An 18,525-nucleotide genomic window follows, 5' to 3' on the forward strand; every position below is an offset into this window, starting at 1 on the left:
GGGGGGGGATAGTCAAGGGGAGATGGTGAATAGTCAATGTTTCAAGGCCAAAACTCTTTGTCAAGACTGGGGAAATTATAAAGGTTGACCATTATTTTTCTTTCACTGGTCCTCTGATTGTGGACTTTAGGAGGAAGTAGGAACACAAACAAGCCCTAATCAAGGGGTCAGCAGTGGAGAGGGTCAAGAACTTCAAATTCAACATCTCTGAGGATCTTTTCTGGAGCCTCCATGTTTTTTGCAATCACAAAGAAGGGTTGTCAACGGGCTGCTATCCTTTATAAGGAGATTGAGGAGATTTGGTATGCCAGTGAAGACTCTCGTAAACATCTACATGTATACTGTGGAGAGCATTCTGGCTGCTTGCATCACTGCCTGATATGGAGGTGCCAACTCTCAGGACAAGAATAAATTCCAAAGGATTGTTAACTAGCCTGTGACATCACAGGCACCAGTCTTCACTCCATCGAGAACATCTACAAAGAGTGGGGTCTTCAGATAGCACCTTCTATCCTCCAGGACCCCCACCACCCAGGCCATGCCCTCTTCACTTTGCTACCATCAGGGAAAAAGGTGCAGGAGCCTGCAGATGAGCACTCAGCGGCACAAGAAAAGAAGGATTCTTCCCCCTGCCCGCCATCAGATTCCTGAATAAGCAATGAACAACAGACACTGCATTACTTTGTCTTTTTCTTTTCCTTGCCCTATTTGTATTTATTTTGCAAGGTGGTTTATATAAATGTTTGCACTGTGATGTTGCTGCAAAGCAATGAATTTTGTGACATGTTCATAACAATAAATTCTGATTGATCTGTTGAGTTTCTTCAGCAGATTCTTTTTGGCTTCAGATTCCCACATCTACAATCCCCTGTATGTCTTCAGTAAGCATTCCCTGTCTTGGTAGGCAGGATGATTATAGCTGAGACCAGTTCTGTCCTCTTTTGATGTCCTCGCCTGCATGATTCTAGCAGGGGTATTTGGAATTGTGTATATGAACCCTGCCTGATTTCCAGCCTTCCTAATAGAAGCTCAAAACCTAATACACTTTAACTTTTTTTCCCCTCTGCACCCCAAATAAGATTGGCTATCTCATCTGGAACAAAATGAAACTTCTGTCTTTTTTCCATAAATTTATAAAATGGACCCAATGGGGAAAAACATTTATTTGTTCAGCATTTACTTTTCTTTAAAATGACAGTACACCAAAGTGCTACAGAGCAGAGCTACTGCATTTCATGAATTAGAACATACACAGCTCCTTTATTTGAAAAGACAATTGTCATTAGTAATACGTTGCATGCTGACATTGCGTGGTTTATAGATGTACAAAAAGAAAACCAATCTTGTTCTTTGATATTTCACTGTCCACACTTTTTGCTGCAGGAAACTGAAGCTGTGTAAAACTTGCACCAATGACAAAGACATCACGAGTTCATGTCCATTTTGTACATGGTTTAGATGCCAATTGTGTGTTTCATTGATGCGAAATTTCACAGAATCTCTCACATTTGAGGGAAAACCTTTGCAACATAGACTGTAGAAGTCACGTAAATCGTATATTTCAGAGCAGCTCAGCATGGTCAATAATAAAATAGGTGTCGCATCATTCCAAGAACCTGCAGATTGTGTGGAGCTGCTCATCCTTGAACTTATGATTGTGATGCCAAAGAAATGAGGTCAGTTCCTGGATGGCTTTTGTAGTCATCTAGGTATTGTGTAAGATGCTATTTTTGCCTTTCAATACAGCTAATAGCTTTTGTTATGTTGCAATGGAAATTCTATTTGGGATATGATGTCAGCTAATTGAGAGAGGTCCTGTGAACACTTAATAAATACTAAGAGTGTCTGTGTTATAGACAAGGAGATGGTGATAGAAGATCAGAAAACATATTTATTGTTGCAGGGGCTTTGTTTTGCAAACCTCTCCTATTGATCTACAAAATATTCTAACTTGTGTACTCAAAATGAAACAAATGAATTGTTTCATTGTTATCTATTTTCCAGAAATTTATTTAATTAAAAACCGCTTGATGTGCTGCACAGTAACAGGCCCTTCTGGCCCATGAGGTCATGCTGTCCAATTAACCTTCAACCCCATACATTTTGAAGAATTAGAGGTAACCAGAGCACTCAGAGGAAATCGATGAATAATATTTTAATTGAAACATCGATAGAACGAATTTGTGTATGGGGATTTGTGCTGTTTTTAATGTTCTGCAGATTTAACCAGAGCTTATGGGTTGCTCATAACCTTGTCAAATTTACTAAAGTAGGCTATCATCCTCATATTTGTGAGAAATAGCTGCTTATGCCCTGCAGATAAAGGTGGACAGACACCAACACTATTATAGAGATACATCAATAGTAATGGTGCAAAGAATAAATCTTATTGCATGCTTAGTAAATCTTTCTATTCCTGGTGGTGACTAGAACCAATGATCATTTATAAAAGGGACATAAATATACACAAATCAGATGCAAATTTTAGCAATAAATAAATACATGGTGAAGAAACCTGTAACAGAAGGAAGGATAATGGAGAGGATTGGTTAGTCTGGTCATTTCACCTCTGAAACTTGCTGAAGAATCTAATTCAAACTGTTAGAATAAAATAGCTGATTCACTGATCAGGGGACTCTAGCAAGGAGCCTACTCGCAGGAAACATTAGTTGATAATCACCAGTCTGTAACTCCTGATTTTTCATCCATCTAAATTAGTGGTGAAAAATCGAGGGCTAAGAACTTGTGATTCCCCAGCTAATACTCTTACCAGGAACTGCTTCTCATTTGAAGTATCTGATCAAGGACTAATCATTCAGGTCTGTTCTTTTTGACAGCTGTTCGAAATAAAGCCACAGAATGCAATTTGTGCATGATGGCATCCAGAAATGCCTTACTAACAGCGAGATGAGGGAAAACCTGGGATCATGTGTTCTAATGGACTGTGTATTGATTTATTACCTGTATTTCCCTTGATGTAATGAAATGCAGGCAATAAAAGGTTTTTTTTTTTAAATTTCCATTCTTCGTCTTGTTTTTTATATAATCCAGTTTGTATGTTACATTTAACCTGGAAGAATGCAGTTTGACAATTTATTTTGATTTCACATGCCAGTTGTTTCTGAAACTAGTTTAACTGTGCATTGTTCTGGACCCACTGTAGTACAAGATTGTTATAGCTTAAATTTGATAAATCTGCAGAATGGATAAATAGTATGAGAGGGAAAAAGAGGAAGTGTTCAGGAGCCAATTGGTAGAATGCTGTCCAGTTTCAATGTATTATGGTTTCCTACTTTCTATATTAGCAGGATGTAGTCAGGCAATGGAGGACCAATCAGTACCCTGTTGTAGCCAACAATGACCTGCCACCCTTTCACATGGGCTGGTGGAATGTCAAATGTCTTGAAAGCTGAATAAGACACACATGTGGTGGTGAAGGAAAGAGAACCTGGGGGTAGGTGTGTGTTTTTAGTAAGGCATCCAGCCATTTCTTTTGTTTTGTGTCATCCCATAAAGATGATATTGGTCACGATTGGCTCTATACTATTTATGGCAGTGCAGTGGTAATGTAACTTGACTAATAATTGGGTAAATTTGAGCTCTTCTCCATAAATATTTGATTTTGAGAGTGCTACCTGCCTAGGAAAATTGTTGATGGTTCTCCACAGAAAGGCCAAAAAATGAAATTGTGCTCATTTGATATTTAAGTTTGAATTAAACAATCTATCTGAATAGTCCAGTCTACAGTTGATGTCATTCCACAATGATCTTTGGTGTTATTTTTTTTCTCATTTTTAACAGATTTTTAAAAAAGGGTAGAATTTCTCAAATGTTTTCATGAAATTTTCCTCTGGCAATTTGTAGAGGACCTCACACAGGGGGAGGACATCAGTGGTTGGTAAATTACTAGAGGGTATTCTCAGGAGGTTGTGTGTCTCAAATCTAAAGTTTATTTACGCTATTGACAATCTTTTTGGTCACTTCTATATTTCTCCACCTCATTTGATGAAGGTTCTGCTTGTAGGCTGCTCTGGAATTGGTTTGCCTGCAGAAACCAGAGGCTAGTAGTAGATGGAAAGCATGCTGCCTGGAGGTCAGTGACTAGTGGTGTTTCTCAGGGATTTGTTCTGGGACCGCTTCACTGTGTGATTTTTATAAATGACTTGGAGGAAGAAATGGAAGGGTGGGTCAGTATGTTTGTAGATGATACAAAAGTTGGAAGTGACGTGGAAGGTAGTCATAGATTACAACAGGTTATAGACCTGATGCAGAGTTGGGTAGAGAAGTAGAAAATGGAATTCTATCCAGATAAGTAAAGTGATGCACTTTGGAAAGTTGATGGTGGAATATGTAGTTAATGGCAGAATTCTTGACTGTGTGGATCCCTCAAGTTTGCTATGCAAATTGATAGGGTGGTTAAAAGGGCAGATGATGTTTTGGTCTTTGTTAATTGGGGAATTGAGTTCAAGAAGCAATGTTGCAGCTCTATAAAACCTTGTTTGGAGTATTGGTCACCTTGAAAGCTGAATAAATGTTTCTAGAAATAATGCAGATATTTTGGAGAGGGTGCGGAGGAGATTTACCAGGATGTTAAAGTAATAACACAATGCTGGAAAAACTTAGGAGGTCAAACAATGTACTTTATTTGGCAAAGATAAAGATACATAACCAAAGTTTTGGGCTTCAGCCTTTCATTAAGGTATGAACAAAATGTAGGCAAATGACTGAACAAAATGGTGGAGGGAGGGGCAGGAGATTATCTTTATCATTGTGAGATAAATACACTGTTTGACCTGCTAAATTTCTCCAGTATTGTGTTTTTACTTTAATTGCAGTCCTGTCTACTGTAACACTGTGAAATTTCCTCAAGGGATGCCTACCCTGAAGAAAGTTTTCCTTTGCTCTCCACAGGGAGTTCTGTGGGATTCTTTCACTGCTCCTCATCTGCACTCCCTGCTGCTCTCAAGATCAATGACCATGTACTCACCCAGATTTGCTTCTACAGCCACATTACCTTCCTCTCTACTTGCTTCCGCCACTCCCTGCCCCCCACCATATTGTTTGTTTGGGTGCCTGCACACATTTTGTTCACACCTTGATGAAGGGTTCAAGTTCAATGTTGGTTTTGTATATATCCTTGCTACATAAAATAAACTGTTTGACCTGCTGAGTTTCTCCAACATTCTCATTTTACTTCAACCTTGGTGTCTACAGACTTTCGTGTTTTACTCCTCTTTATCAGGATATTGCCTAGATTGGAGAACATGGAGCAAGGTTGATGGCTTTTGGATGAGAGGTGACTTCATAGAGGTATATAAGATTATGAGGGGCTTAGATAGGGTGGACAGATAGCACTTTTTTTCATGGCACAACAATAGCAAATACAAGAAACATTTATTTACACTGAGTGGAAGAAAGTTGAGGGGAGATGTTAGCAATAAGTTTTTAACATAGAGTGGCACCTGGAGTAAGTTTTTAACACTGAGAGGGTACCTGGAGTGCTTTGCTGGGATGGTGGTGGAAGCTGGTACAAGTGGGACATTCAAAAGACTCCTATACACATGGATGTAAGATAAATAGTGTGTGATGGGTGTAAGGAAGGGAAAAATTACACTGTGAGGTAGGTTTATGCAACATTGTGGCTGAATGGCCTGCACTGTGCTATAATATTCTATGGAGAGAAATTTGGCTTCATGGGAAAAAAGAGGGTGATGGTGGAAGGTTGTTTTTTGGACTGGAGGTCTGTGTCTAATATTATGCCATAGGGTTCAGTGTTGCTGCTTGTCATCTACATCAAAGATTGAGATGAAAGCAGGCATGATTAGCAAGCTTGTGAATGTCACTAAAATGTAAGTTGCACCATGATCTTGTTCACTTGGTCAGGTGAGCAGTGAAATGGTTGATTTGTGTGCTGTTGCATTTTGAGATGTCCAACGTGGCTAGGTCCTACACAGTGAATGGTAGGAATCTGTGGAGTATTGTAGGACAGAAGTACAGGTACATAGGTAGATAGTCATAAAAGCTTTTGGCACACTTAATCAGTTAAAGTATTGATTATAGAAGTTTGGAGGTCACTTTGCAGTTGCATAAGCCATGGTGCATTCCATTCAATATTGTAGATCAGAAGTATAGGTATATAAGTGGATATATTGAGCAGGCTCATGCTCTAATCCTTGGAGTGCAGGAGGATGAGGGATACAAAATCTTGAAAGGAATAGATTGGGGAATGCACAGACCCTTTTGTCCAGAGGAGGGGAATCTGCGGGATTTTCTTTTTACACAGAGAATGATGAGTGTATGCAGTGGACTGTTAGAAGAGGAGGTGGTTGAAGCAGGCACTATTGCAATGTTTAAGAAAATACGAACAGATACATGGATAGGATAAGTTTAGAGGGATGTGCGCCAAATGCAGATAGGTGGGATATTTTGGGCAGAGTTGGCAAGTTGACCTGAAGGGCTGTTTCCATTCTGTATCACCCTATGACTACATTTTTAAAGAACTCGATTCCTGATCTTGTCACATTTTTTACAGTATTATTTTCTGCATAATTTTTAACTGTCATTGTTCTTTAGGTTGAAGTTTTTTTTTCTATTCAGTAATCTCTCTTGTAAATGACCGATTAATACATTTTAAGTGGGGGGGAAAAAATATTTTGTTGAATAAAGTCCACATTTTTTATGACCTAGAATTATATAAATATTGAAGATGAGATGAGAGATTCAGGCCAAAATGTGTCATTTTCTATATTTATAAAAAAGTTATTAAAATCAAATTTGATATTTTTAAATATCTGCATAGGTCATTAAACAAAGGAAGAGATTGGCAGGATCTTACACTAGGTTTTGGTTTCTAAAATTTTTCATAATTATTATGAACTATCTGTGCAACTAAAAAAAAATAGAATAAGGTGAACACAATGTGCCTAATCTACTGACTAGCTGGCTGATCTAAAATGATCTACATTTTATTTTAAAGCACTTAACTGTGCCAAAATTGAGGTGTCTGAAGTGCAATCTTCCATTGTGGGTTAATTGTTACCCGAGAACATCTGGGTTGTGCTGGTAGATTTCTTCTGATGACTGAAGAGTTAATGTACACCTTCTTGATTTTTGTTTTCCCCATTCATGAGCTGGAAAGTTTGCCTGTTAAATGTGTGGCAGGAAGTACAAAGCTCCCTTGCTATCAAATAGCAATAACTATCAACAGATTGGTAGACAACTGTTCCATTAAATTAAGAAAATTAACAGCTTCTGAACATTTGAATCTTTAAGATTGGGGACTGTGGGAACAAACTGCGAGTGAGGGGTGGGATTGGTATGTGTACTTTTGGATCTCTCCATTGGCCAATTAACTCCAACCAATTTTTTTTTAAAAGAGGGGAAGCACAAGTGGAGTGGCCATTGTGAGAGTCACTCATGGTAGAAGTCAGTCTTTGAGGCTTTGGCTTGCAAGGCCTCGGCAAGAAACTGAGGGGGTGGTGCAGGAGTTTAATCAAGCAACAAAAAGGATAAAGCAGATAGGCACAGATAAGGGCAGGCTTTTGTGTATCCTATATTTATTTTCCTTTAGTCATAGACAGTAGGAATGGCACCCAGGAGAGGGAAGCCAGAATTTTCCTGATTATTTCATCTGCGAGAACTGCATTCAGCTCAGCTCCTTCCAAACAGAGTTAAGGAATTGGAGCTGGAATTAGATGAACTCTGGATCATTTAGGAGGATGAGGGGTTCATAGACAGCAGTAACAGGAATGCTATCACACCTTGGTGGCAGGAGGAGGGTAGCTAGGAGAGGGAAAGGGAACCGGCAGTCAGTGCTGGGAACCCCTGTAGCCATTCCCCTCAATAACAAGTTTACCATTTTCCAAACTGATGGAGGGAAGGGTGGGAAACAACCTACCAAGGACATGCCACAGTGATCAGATCTCTGACACAGAGTCTGGTAGCTAAGGAGGAGAAGAGGCAAGCTGCAGTGATGGGTGATTCCAAAGTTGGGGCAGAAATAAATTCTGTGGAAGGGATCGAGATTCTTGGATGGTATTGGTGCCAGAGTCCGAGATCTCCGAGTTCATGGCATTCTCAAGAGGGAGGGTGAGTAGCCAGATATTGTGGTCCATGTAGGGACCAACGAAGCGGGTACAAAGAGTGATGAACTCCTGCAAGGAGAGTTCAGGGAATTGTGTGCTAAGTTGAAGGACAGGACCTTCGGAGTTGTGATCTCAGGATTGCTACCAATGCCACATGCAAGTGAGGTTAGGTATTGGAAGATAAAGTAGCAAAACACATGACTAAATATATGGTGCAGGTTTCTGTATCATTTAGCTCTCTTCCAGGGAAAGTGGGGCCTTTTCCAAAGGAATAGTTTGCATATGAACTGGAGGGGTCTAATATCATTGCAGGATGGCTTTCTAGTGCTGTTTTGGGGAGTTAAACTGGATATGGAGGGGGATGGGAACTAGAGTGCCAGAACAGATCGTGACCTGCAGGAGGTAAAAGATGAAGTGATAATTTTGTGCATGTGGTGGAAACTTTCTCAGGTGTCAATGCAAGACGTGTTGCAGGAAAGGTATATGAGTGTGGATTGGCAAGTGGAATTATGACATTGTGACATTAGTGTAACTTGGTTGCAGGAGGGGTGGGGCTGACGGATCAATGTTATGAGCTTATGCTGCTTTAGACATGATAAAGCAGGGGTTGGGGGGTGAAATGAAAGGAGCAGGGGTGGCATGCATTGCTCATCAGGGAAAATACCACAGCTGTGCTCAGGCAAGATAGACCAGAGGGCTTATCAATTGAGGCTATATGGGTGGAGCTGAGGAATTGGAAAGGTATAACCACACTCTTATATAACCACACTATTATAGACCACCCAAGAGTCAACAAGAATTGGAGGAACAAATCTGTAGAGAGATAGCAGACAGATGCAGGAAACAAAAGCTTATGAGAGCAAGAGATTTTAAATTTCCACATATTGACTGATATTTCCATACTGTTAAAGGGCTGGATGGCTTGGACTTTGCCAAATATGTTGAAAGTTTTCTAAGTCAATATACAGAGGTACTAACTAGAGAGTGTGCAATACTGGATCTCATATTAGGGAACGAGAGAGGACAGGTGACAGAAGTATGTGTAGGGGAACATTTTGGATCCATTGATCATAATGCCATTAATTTCAAGTTAATTATGGAAAAGGACAGGTCTGAGCCTTGGGTTGAGATTCTAAATTGGAGAAAGGCTATATTTTGAGGAAATGAGAAAGGAGTGAGAATACGTGGATTGGTATAAAGTTGTTTTCATGCAAGGTAAGTGGAGGAACCTTCAAAGGTGACATTTTGAGAGTACAGGGTTTGTATGTTCCTGTCAGTATTAATGGCAAGATTAGCAGGCATGGGGGACATTTGTTTTCAAGGGACATTGGGGATCTGGTTCAGAAGAAGAGAGAGAGATATAGACAACATGGAGCAAATTAGGAACTTGATGCTTTTCTTGCATTTATATAAAAAAAAAGCTCCTCAAGAAAGGAACGGGAAGGCTAAAAGAAGATATCAGACTGCTTTGGCAGACAATGTGAAGGAAAATTGTTATGGTTTCTACAGGTATATTAAGAGCAAAAGCATAGTAAGGGACAAAATTGGTCCCTTTGAAGATCAACATGATCAGTTTTGTATGCAGCCAAAAGAGATGGGGGAGATCTTAAATGGTTCTTTTGCATCAGTATTTACTCAGGAAATGGGCAGAGTTGTGGGAAGTAAGGAAAACCAGCAGTGAGGTCATGGAACCTATACAGATTAAAGAGATGCTCGTTGTCTTAAAGAGGGGTGGATAAATCCCAAGGACTGACAAGGTATTCCCTTGGAAATTGAGGGCAGCTAGTGTAGAAATTACAGGGGGTCAGGCAAAAATATTTAAAATGTTCTAAACCACAGTTGTGCTGCTGGAGGATTGGATGGTAGTTCATGTTCTGTGTTTTTTAAAAAAAAAAGGTCCCAAAGGTAACCCTGGAAAGTAAAGGCTGGTGAGCCTGACATCAGTAGTAGGTAAATTATCAGAAGGTGCTCTAAGATCAGATATACATTATTTGGATAGCCAAAACATGATTAGGGATAGTCAACATGACTTCATACATTGTAGGTTGTGTTTAACCAATCTTGTTGAGTTCTTCGAGGTTAACAGGAAAGGCTGTAGATGGATTTCAGTAAGGCCTTCAACAGCATTAGAAAATTCCTGACTAACTTCCCATGTGGAACACTAAGGTGTTTATGGTGAAGTAGTGAACTGGATTCAACAATGGCTGGATGGGAGAAACCAAGAGTAGTGGTGGATGATTGCTTCTCAGACTGGAGGCCTGTGACTAGAGTTATGCCTCGGAGATCAGTGCTGGGACCATTGTTGTTTATCATCCAGATCCCTGATCAAGATGACAATGTGGTAAATTGATTCAGCTAGTTTACAAATGACACTAAGATTGGAGGCATTGTGGATAGCAAAGAAGGTTTTCAAAGCTTGCAGAGGAATCTGGACCAGCTGGAAAATGGGTTAAAAAATGGCAGATGGAATTTAATGCAAGCAAGTGTGAGGTGTTGCAATTTGGAAGGACAAAAGACATGCATTGTAAATGTTAGGGCACTGAGGAATATGTTAGAACAGTGGGATCTGAGAATACAGATACATAATTCCCTGAAAGTGGTGTCACAGGTGGATAGGGTTGTAAAGAGAGCTTTTGGCATTTTGGCCTTCAAAAATCAAAGTATTGAGTATAGGAGTTGAGATGTAATGGTAAAGTGAAAAGACATTGGTGAGGCCAAATTTGGAGTATTGTGTGCAGTTTTGGTCACCTAACTACATGAAAAATTCAATAAGAATGAAAGCATACAGAGGTGATTCAGGAACTGAGTTGCAGGGAAAGGTTAAACAGGTTAGGACTTTATTCTCTGGAGTGAACATGGCTGAGGGGAGATTTGATAGAGGTATTTAAAACTGAGGAATATAGACAGTAAATGTAGGTATTTTTTTCCCCCACTGAGGGTAAGTGAGATACAAACCAGAGGATATGGGTTAAGGGTCAAAGGGGAAAAGTTTGGGGAAACATGGGGGGGTGGGGTGGAACTCCTTCAGACAGAGAGTGGTGGGAGTGTGGAATGAGCTGCAAGCTGAAGTGGTAAATGTGGGCTCAATTTCAACATTTATAAAGAATTTGGACAGGTACATAGATGGGTGGGGTATGGACAGGGTGGAGGTCAGTGGGTCTAGAAAGAATAATAGTTCAGGACTGATTAAAAGGGCCAAAGTACTGTAATCTTTTATTGTTCGACGTAAAGACATTAATAGTGACAGACAAGATGTCAACACCCTACCAGCTGTCAGAAGTTGAATCACAATTCTGGCCCTTGCCAATCACAATACTGGTCATTGCCTCTGCAGAAGACTCTGCCTGGGTTCATACTGGTTAAAAGAGTGAGATCCTAGGACAGGCAGCAGACCAGTTGAGCAGTTTTACCTTTCTTTCAGTGAATAAGTTTGACTCTTGTAGTAGGATACAAAGACCATTAATTTCCTTCTTTACTACATCTGTGCTTTTTTATATAAAAAAAAGCAAGAAATGCTTGCTCAATCTCCTTAACGCTGTCTAACATCTCAAATGTGTTAACAAAAACAGGGCTCATGATTCTGTAGAAATAAAAGAAAAAAAATTCTTCAGAACCAACTCACACCTGTCAGTCAGTGGTTCTCTTTTGTGATTTCCGTTGCTATGATTCATTCTGTGTATGGATTCTTGTGTCTTGTATCTCCTTTTTCCATCTAAGTATCCATTCTTTATGTGTGAATCTAGATGGAGTTTGGCAAATTATTTGGGGGATAGATAATGCTGACTTCTCCACCTATCTTATTATCCATCTATCTTCAAGACGGCATCAATGGATAACAACCAGCAACCAAGAGTGACTGGTGTTCTTTCCCAGAACTAGACCTTGTACAATAAGGTCAAATTGTAGAATTGTCACCTTTGCTTCAGTCAACATGGTCAGTTTTGTATTTGTTTTTAAAATTTTTTAGATTAAAAAATGTTAAGGGGTGAATATAGTCATCTGATCACATTTCTCTTTATAATTTGATGAACAATAATAAATGCTGTGTTTGATTTATACCAGGCATACAGAGTCTGTAATCAAGTATGATGGTTTGGTACATGTCGAAGGCCAGTAATGTTGTGTTTGTCATTCAAATGAGTTCTGTTCATCAAAGATCATTTGCAAGTGCCTGTGCCCTAAGGTAAGATTTATTATACCAGCAACACTGTTAAATAGCTGCCCTCATTTCCTTTGGGGGGAAAAAAAATCTTTTGGTCCATCTACAAGAAGTTTTCAGTTGGAAAATAAGAAACTTTTTAATAAAAATCTCTAGACCTGCAATCTCTGGGAATGCTCTCAGCATTTCTAGTACAATATTTAAGTTGAATAAGCTGCCTTCATAATGGTGCAAGATAATTTCCTGGTTCTGGAAGCACCAAATTAGCTGAACCATCTTTGGGTGACTGAATTTGATTTTTCCACTCTAGCTTTAAAGACGATCATCAGCACTGTTCAATACAGGTCAAGGGAAATTGGGATATTGTCAATTTCTCTCTGAGACAAAATGGAACTGTGGATATAAATACCATTGTCTCTCTGTGAATCAAAAAGCTCCAGGCAGCTAAAGGACTAGATAACATAAAGCGACAAGCACCAAACTTGCTGTTTTTGATGCTTTGAAGGTAGTTGAATAAACCCTTCACTGTGTTGCTGGAAAGTCTGACCCATCAGCATGTAGCAGTTGAAATGAATGGTGAAACGTTCTGATAAAAATACACTGAGGTGTTTCACGTAGTAGAAAAATAATTTTGCAAATTAGCCATGGGCAGGATATTGAACCAGAAATTGTACCCTTTAAAAGTGTGCATTTGGCAAACAAGCATGCTAAGATTAAGATGAAACATTTTGAAAGCATATATTGAATGGTTAAAATATCATGTTACCATAACAGATTTAGAATGGCAATTAGCATGCAATATTTATATACAAAATCTGAATAGTTATTTTAAACTATCCTGCTATCTTGGGTGAAGACATCCTTTGCAGTAGTGATCTTTGCTATTTCCTTGAGAAACAAAGTAGTAAATCACAGGACAGACTGAAACTGTTCATTCTGAAATTTTGAATTGGTCTAGTCTGGGACTGCTCCTCCAGTGCTTTAAATTTTGCCTTCGCTAACATTAAGCACATCAAGTTAACTTTAGAAAGCTACAATCGAATCTGCTTTAATCATCCAGTAAGTGGCTTGCTGAGTGTATAGATATTTTAAAAATTATCAATGAAGGTAAATATTCCAATAATTTTGGTGCACTATATGAAATGGTACTGATCATAAAATATTGATGAAATAGTACTTTGTGTACTGAGATCATTCTCTATCAATGGTGCTTTTTTTTTTGAAACATTTTAAAAGCATGGGAACTGCTCCACTGTATAGCACTTTCTGAAAATAGTTTATTGAACAGATCTGGATTAATTTTGTCATGTTAAGCCAACCTAATTTAACCAATCAGATATTGTGGAAGACTATACAAGTTTATTAACCACACATGCAAAGATGGAATTTGAAGAAGTGGCAACCAGATGTGTTCTGTAGGTTATTGGATACTGCAGAGCAGGTGCCATGGATTATCCATGCAGAAATGAGCCTTCAGAAGGTATGTGGAATCTGATTTAAGTTTTACCTCTGAAATTTTGCTGTTGTAAAGCTTGTAGATAGGGTAACATTGAAACATATGGTAAAAACAAACTTGTTGCATCTTTTCCTTAAACCTATATTATTCAGCCCCATTTCCAGATTGTGACCCTGACACCAACCTGCCCCCAACTTCAGATTTCTCTCACTGTGTATCTGACTCCTTTTAGTTTGCAACACGTTATTTTCTTGCACTTACTCCACTGTGGTAGAAAGGCTTTGAGGATTGTTAGACATGCAAAACCATGCTTCTGTTCGTATTATCTAAACAGATGTTTGCAACTGCAGATGCTTTCAAAGAACACAGACTGCCCTGCATGTACAATGTAATTTTCAGAGCAACGAAGATTTCTGGGCCAAGTTTTGTATCTCTAACATGACTACTAATTCCGGTTTGATAAGTTGTATTAATTCTCAGCAATCCTGCTAAATGAAAGAGCAACTGGAATAAAGGCATGACCATGTAATCTCATGAAGTGGATTTCTACCATTCACTCCAGCTGAATCACTTGGCCTGGCTGAGAGCATCTAACAAAAGTATGGCAGAAAATAAGTTCCTTATAAAGTTGGCCACTTGAAATGTTCTGGGTTTTCCCCACTGTTATGGAGTGCAAGACATGGAAACGTAGCAGAGAGATTAGTTTACTATCTGAACTGCAGTTTCTTGCAGCCTCTTTGTTCTTGTATTTTGCTGAATGGTATTTTGGGGGAAAAATGGTAGAGAGTTTAATTTTGTTGCCAGCAGTTGCATCGTTTGCAACGGTACTTCAGAAAATTTTGTTGGCGATTCATAGGGGAACCTGCCCACCCAAGTCTTGATCCCTTCTGTTGTGCAGCAGGATAAGCTGACATCTGACAAACTGCTTCAGAAACCACTTTCTTTAATATTTTTCACATCTAATAATAGGATTGAAATCCTGCCGCATGATACCATTAATACATTTTCTGGTATATTCTGTATGAAATTCTTGTGCTATTAAAGACATTGTTAACATTTTAGTTTCAATAGAAGACAAGGAATTCCCTACAACCATGTCTAATGTGACATGAATGCTCCTTCCAGATTTGCTGCACATTAAAGTTTAATATCTTTAATTGCTCTCACTTTAGCCCTCTGTCCTAGTGACAAGAAAGCATTTGTGAAAATGAATAGCTTTAAGGCAAAAATTGCCTCCTCAACATTTGTCAAAAGGTTAAAGCTGGGAAGGTAAATCTGCCATAAGAGATAAATGTGTGTCATCCATAAACTGCATACCAATGCCACATGTACCAACAATAAGTTTCATTATTTAATTGTTATATGCCATCATAGAAATGATAACTGTGCAAATAATTTGTCTACAGTATATTTAATTTAGATCAGTAGTGGGGAGGGGAAGATTGCCTTCGCGTTTCAGGAATAACTACTTCTAATGATGTCCTAATGTGATTCTGGTCATGTTTTTACCTGATTTTTTTTTTTCTGATTATGATTGTAAGTGGTGAGGAAGGCCATGAACTGGGAAATACCAGTTTTCCAATGTGTGCTTTCGTTGGTAAGATTCTAGCGGAAAGTGACTCTTAGAGTGCAGCTTGTTCATAATTCCTTGTTCTCACTTGAAGAGAAAAATGGATATGGCTTTTTTTCTTAACTCCTAGTCCTTTTGATGATCGAAGTAACGAAGCCAGTCTTAGGAGGTGGTGCCTTCAGCATTGGAGCTTGGTTCTTGTGATTAATTGTAATCTGTGGGAAACAGAAATAGAGGGAGGAGATTGGATAATGAAATTAATATTCAAGCTGTTACATAAAGTCATAATTGATTGGTGATTCATTTGAGTAATCAGATATTCAAGTCAATCTTTAGAATTGGATTCTTCATTTCAGTCCTTTGGTTATGCTAGATATTCCCTTCCCTTTCTGGGTCACGTGAATAAATGAGGGTTATCAACTGCAGTTGGCATTTTTGAATTATTCAGTTACATATTTATATATTGGCAGAATTATTGACCTGTATGTTATTTATTTAAACAATGCTACAAGGTGTAGGTTTTTCTGAAATAAAAGTAGTTGCTTCAGTAATTTTGCCCAATATTTGAAATGTGTTTTATCTAGTTATTATGGGGGGGAAAAAAAATCAAGGACTAAATCCTTTCCATAATTTTTAATGAAAGGGGATGAATTCCTCCCTATTACAATTTAACTGATATTGAAATTAATCACATCAGTAAAGTGTTTTTCTGATTATTAACTTAATCTTTCTGGACCTGCATTCTACCCTGAAACATCTGGACTGCAGAGACATTTATGGATTATAGCTCTGCCTTCAACACCACTGAACCAAACAAACTCATCCCAAAACTCCAGGACCTTGACATCAACATCATCAATTGGATCCTCCACTTCCTGGCCTGCAGTCCACAAGCTTTGAGGACTGGTGACAACACTGCCTTGCAAGACTACAAAATCAACTCCTTACTCTACTCCCTATACACTCACAACTCTGCTCTAACTCTTTTAGCTTGCATATAACCCCAATGCCGTAGACTGAGCTTTTCATGGCATGATATCAAATTAACCACCTCTCTCTCAATGCCAACACCATGAAGGAGCTGGTCACTGATTTCAGAAAACAGAGGAGCAAATTCATTCAATTCAATTTTTGCCAGCAGGATATAAAAGTGGTTTGTTTCTTCCAGGTTTTCAGCAGATCATTGTTGTGGTCAAGCTTGCTCTTTCACGCCTGGCACTTTAGAAAACTAGCCATCTTTCATATTGTTTATCAGTAGACATATTTTAATGCACATTTCATTTGATTCTGTTTCAATCCATATTATCATTAACCTTCATTGAAATGTTACCCAAATGCTTTGCACATTTTTCTTTATGGAAAAATGAATAATTTATAAGCTTCTTGTGGTCAGATGTCTTAACTATGTTAAGATAATAATTGGAATATTTTCCCTTAATTACTTTTGTTCTTCTTTGGCTTATGTTTAGATAATGATCTTAAGGAACTAAAAGACAAATGGTTGAATTGTCTTCCTTTTCTAGCTCTTTTTGGAAATGGTCACATTACCATGAATCTGCTACTTATTTCATTTTTGTGTTATTTAATGGAGATGATGCTTTATGGGGAAAAGAATCTTGGATGATGATTTTAATTTGTTTTCAAGAACAGTTGCATCAAAATGTGCTAAATCTAATCATATTATCTCTGCAATCAGAAGTAATGAACATCAACTCTAGTTGGAACATAGCAATTAAAGTATTCTTTCACACCATTAGACCAGGGACATTATTGTGTCATTGCAATTCTATAACCTGCTATGAAAATGACAGAAATACAAAATTAAAATAAATGATTAATGGTATTTTTCCATGTTTTGTACTAATAGGTATCCCTGAGCCTTGAAATTAATAGACCTGTCAAGCTTCAGGTTGTTATAGATGGAGTGCTGAACAAAAATGGAAATTAAATATTCTTCAGACACTACGACACGACACTTCTGAATATTTTAAATTTAATTACTAGTTACTGAAATTTTATCTTTTATCACAATTTAAATGTTATAAATTAATTAAAAAATTGACCGTTATTTGTCCAAAGTGTTAAAGCACACATTGTAAATTGCACGTCAATAATTTTGTAAACAACTATTAATATAATTAATAGAACTATTTACCTCCTTTTCTGGTTCTCACCAGAACACAAATTTCATTTGGGTATTTTAATTAATGTGTTTTTTTTTAAACTGATGGTCACTTTAGAACTAATTTCAAAATTTGAAACAAATGGTGGACAACAGTCAGTAAATTGTCTGTTACTAGGACATTTATGTGACTTAAATAAAGTTTCAGGTACAACGAATGAACTTTCAAAGAGTTGGGCAAATAGAAATCCCCAAGATTTTGCCAGGTGTTTTATGTCCTCAGTTCAGCTTTTCACCTTAACCTTTCTTCCAAAATATCACAATCATTAGGATTAATTAGACAATTGAAAATATGCTTTCAGGCTGACAAACTTTCTTTCCAACTTCTTAATCAAAAATGTTACATTAATTCAAGATTACAACATTTTCAATACTAACAACACCTTTGATAAAATAAACATCTATGTTGGGAATATCACATTTTGGACTGAACGTTCTAAAGTTGGTTACATGCACAGGCATATACACTAAAGTTGTGTCAACTGCAGATTCATGCAGCAACACCAGTAATCACTGACAACAAGGTTTTGATTTACGGGTAGACCAGCTATCCTCCGCTAAATCATTTACAGCAATTTGGAAGACTTTGGCTTAATCCCATGTGCAAGTTAAAATGTTTTATGGGATAGAAAACAAACCTCTATCTTGCTACATTAACAAGTATACTTCATTCATCTGCATCTCTTATGGTTAGTATCATATTCAGAGACACCATATACAACACTGGAGAAAGTATTATGCTCAGTTTTTGACTGTTACAATTGTATATTGAGAGGAATTACTGAAATTGTTTTTTTAGGATTGAGGTGTACCAGAATAATTTGTTCAAGTCCCCAGATTAATCCTACTTGTTCACAGGTACTTAAATATCAAAGCTTACTATTAAACTATCAATTCAGATGTATTTTTCACTATAAAAACTGATATTTAATTAAAATAGCTGTAAAATCAAAAAAAATGTTGATTTCTGTGGCATTTTAGAAGTAAAAATCTAGTTTGAGAGCTCTCCATGCACTACTAATCATGCTGACTCACTAGCAGTTGTAGGATATCCAGTGTCCATTTGGAAATGAA

At 37.9% G+C, this 18,525-nt stretch overlaps 1 protein-coding gene and 1 long non-coding RNA gene across 4 annotated transcripts in view; one reads left to right on the top strand and one right to left on the bottom strand.

Moving 5' to 3' along the window:
- The window catches only part of LOC138751466 (uncharacterized), a 39,906-nt gene that overhangs the window by 15,935 nt on the left and 5,446 nt on the right, over window positions 1-18,525 (top strand). For 2 of the 3 annotated variants that reach the window (XR_011349959.1, XR_011349961.1), the window contains exons 3-4: window positions 12,147-12,267; window positions 13,580-13,723. This is a non-coding gene — a long non-coding RNA (uncharacterized lncRNA). Of the gene's footprint in view, window positions 1-12,146; window positions 12,268-13,579; window positions 13,724-17,136; window positions 17,331-18,525 lie in introns of those variants that run through there. The other variant, XR_011349960.1, reaches the window with a different exon arrangement.
- Window positions 15,042-18,525, bottom strand: part of LOC138751465 (diacylglycerol kinase beta-like) — a 207,156-nt gene continuing 203,672 nt past the window's right edge. Inside the window, exon 6 of the mRNA XM_069913753.1 lies at window positions 15,042-15,484. Coding sequence (XP_069769854.1) covers window positions 15,389-15,484 — 96 coding nt within the window. The 3' untranslated portion in view covers window positions 15,042-15,388. The remainder of the gene's footprint in view (window positions 15,485-18,525) is intronic.

The sequence above is a fragment of the Narcine bancroftii genome, chromosome 1, assembly GCF_036971445.1.
Source record: "Narcine bancroftii isolate sNarBan1 chromosome 1, sNarBan1.hap1, whole genome shotgun sequence".
NCBI lineage: Eukaryota > Metazoa > Chordata > Chondrichthyes > Torpediniformes > Narcinidae > Narcine > Narcine bancroftii.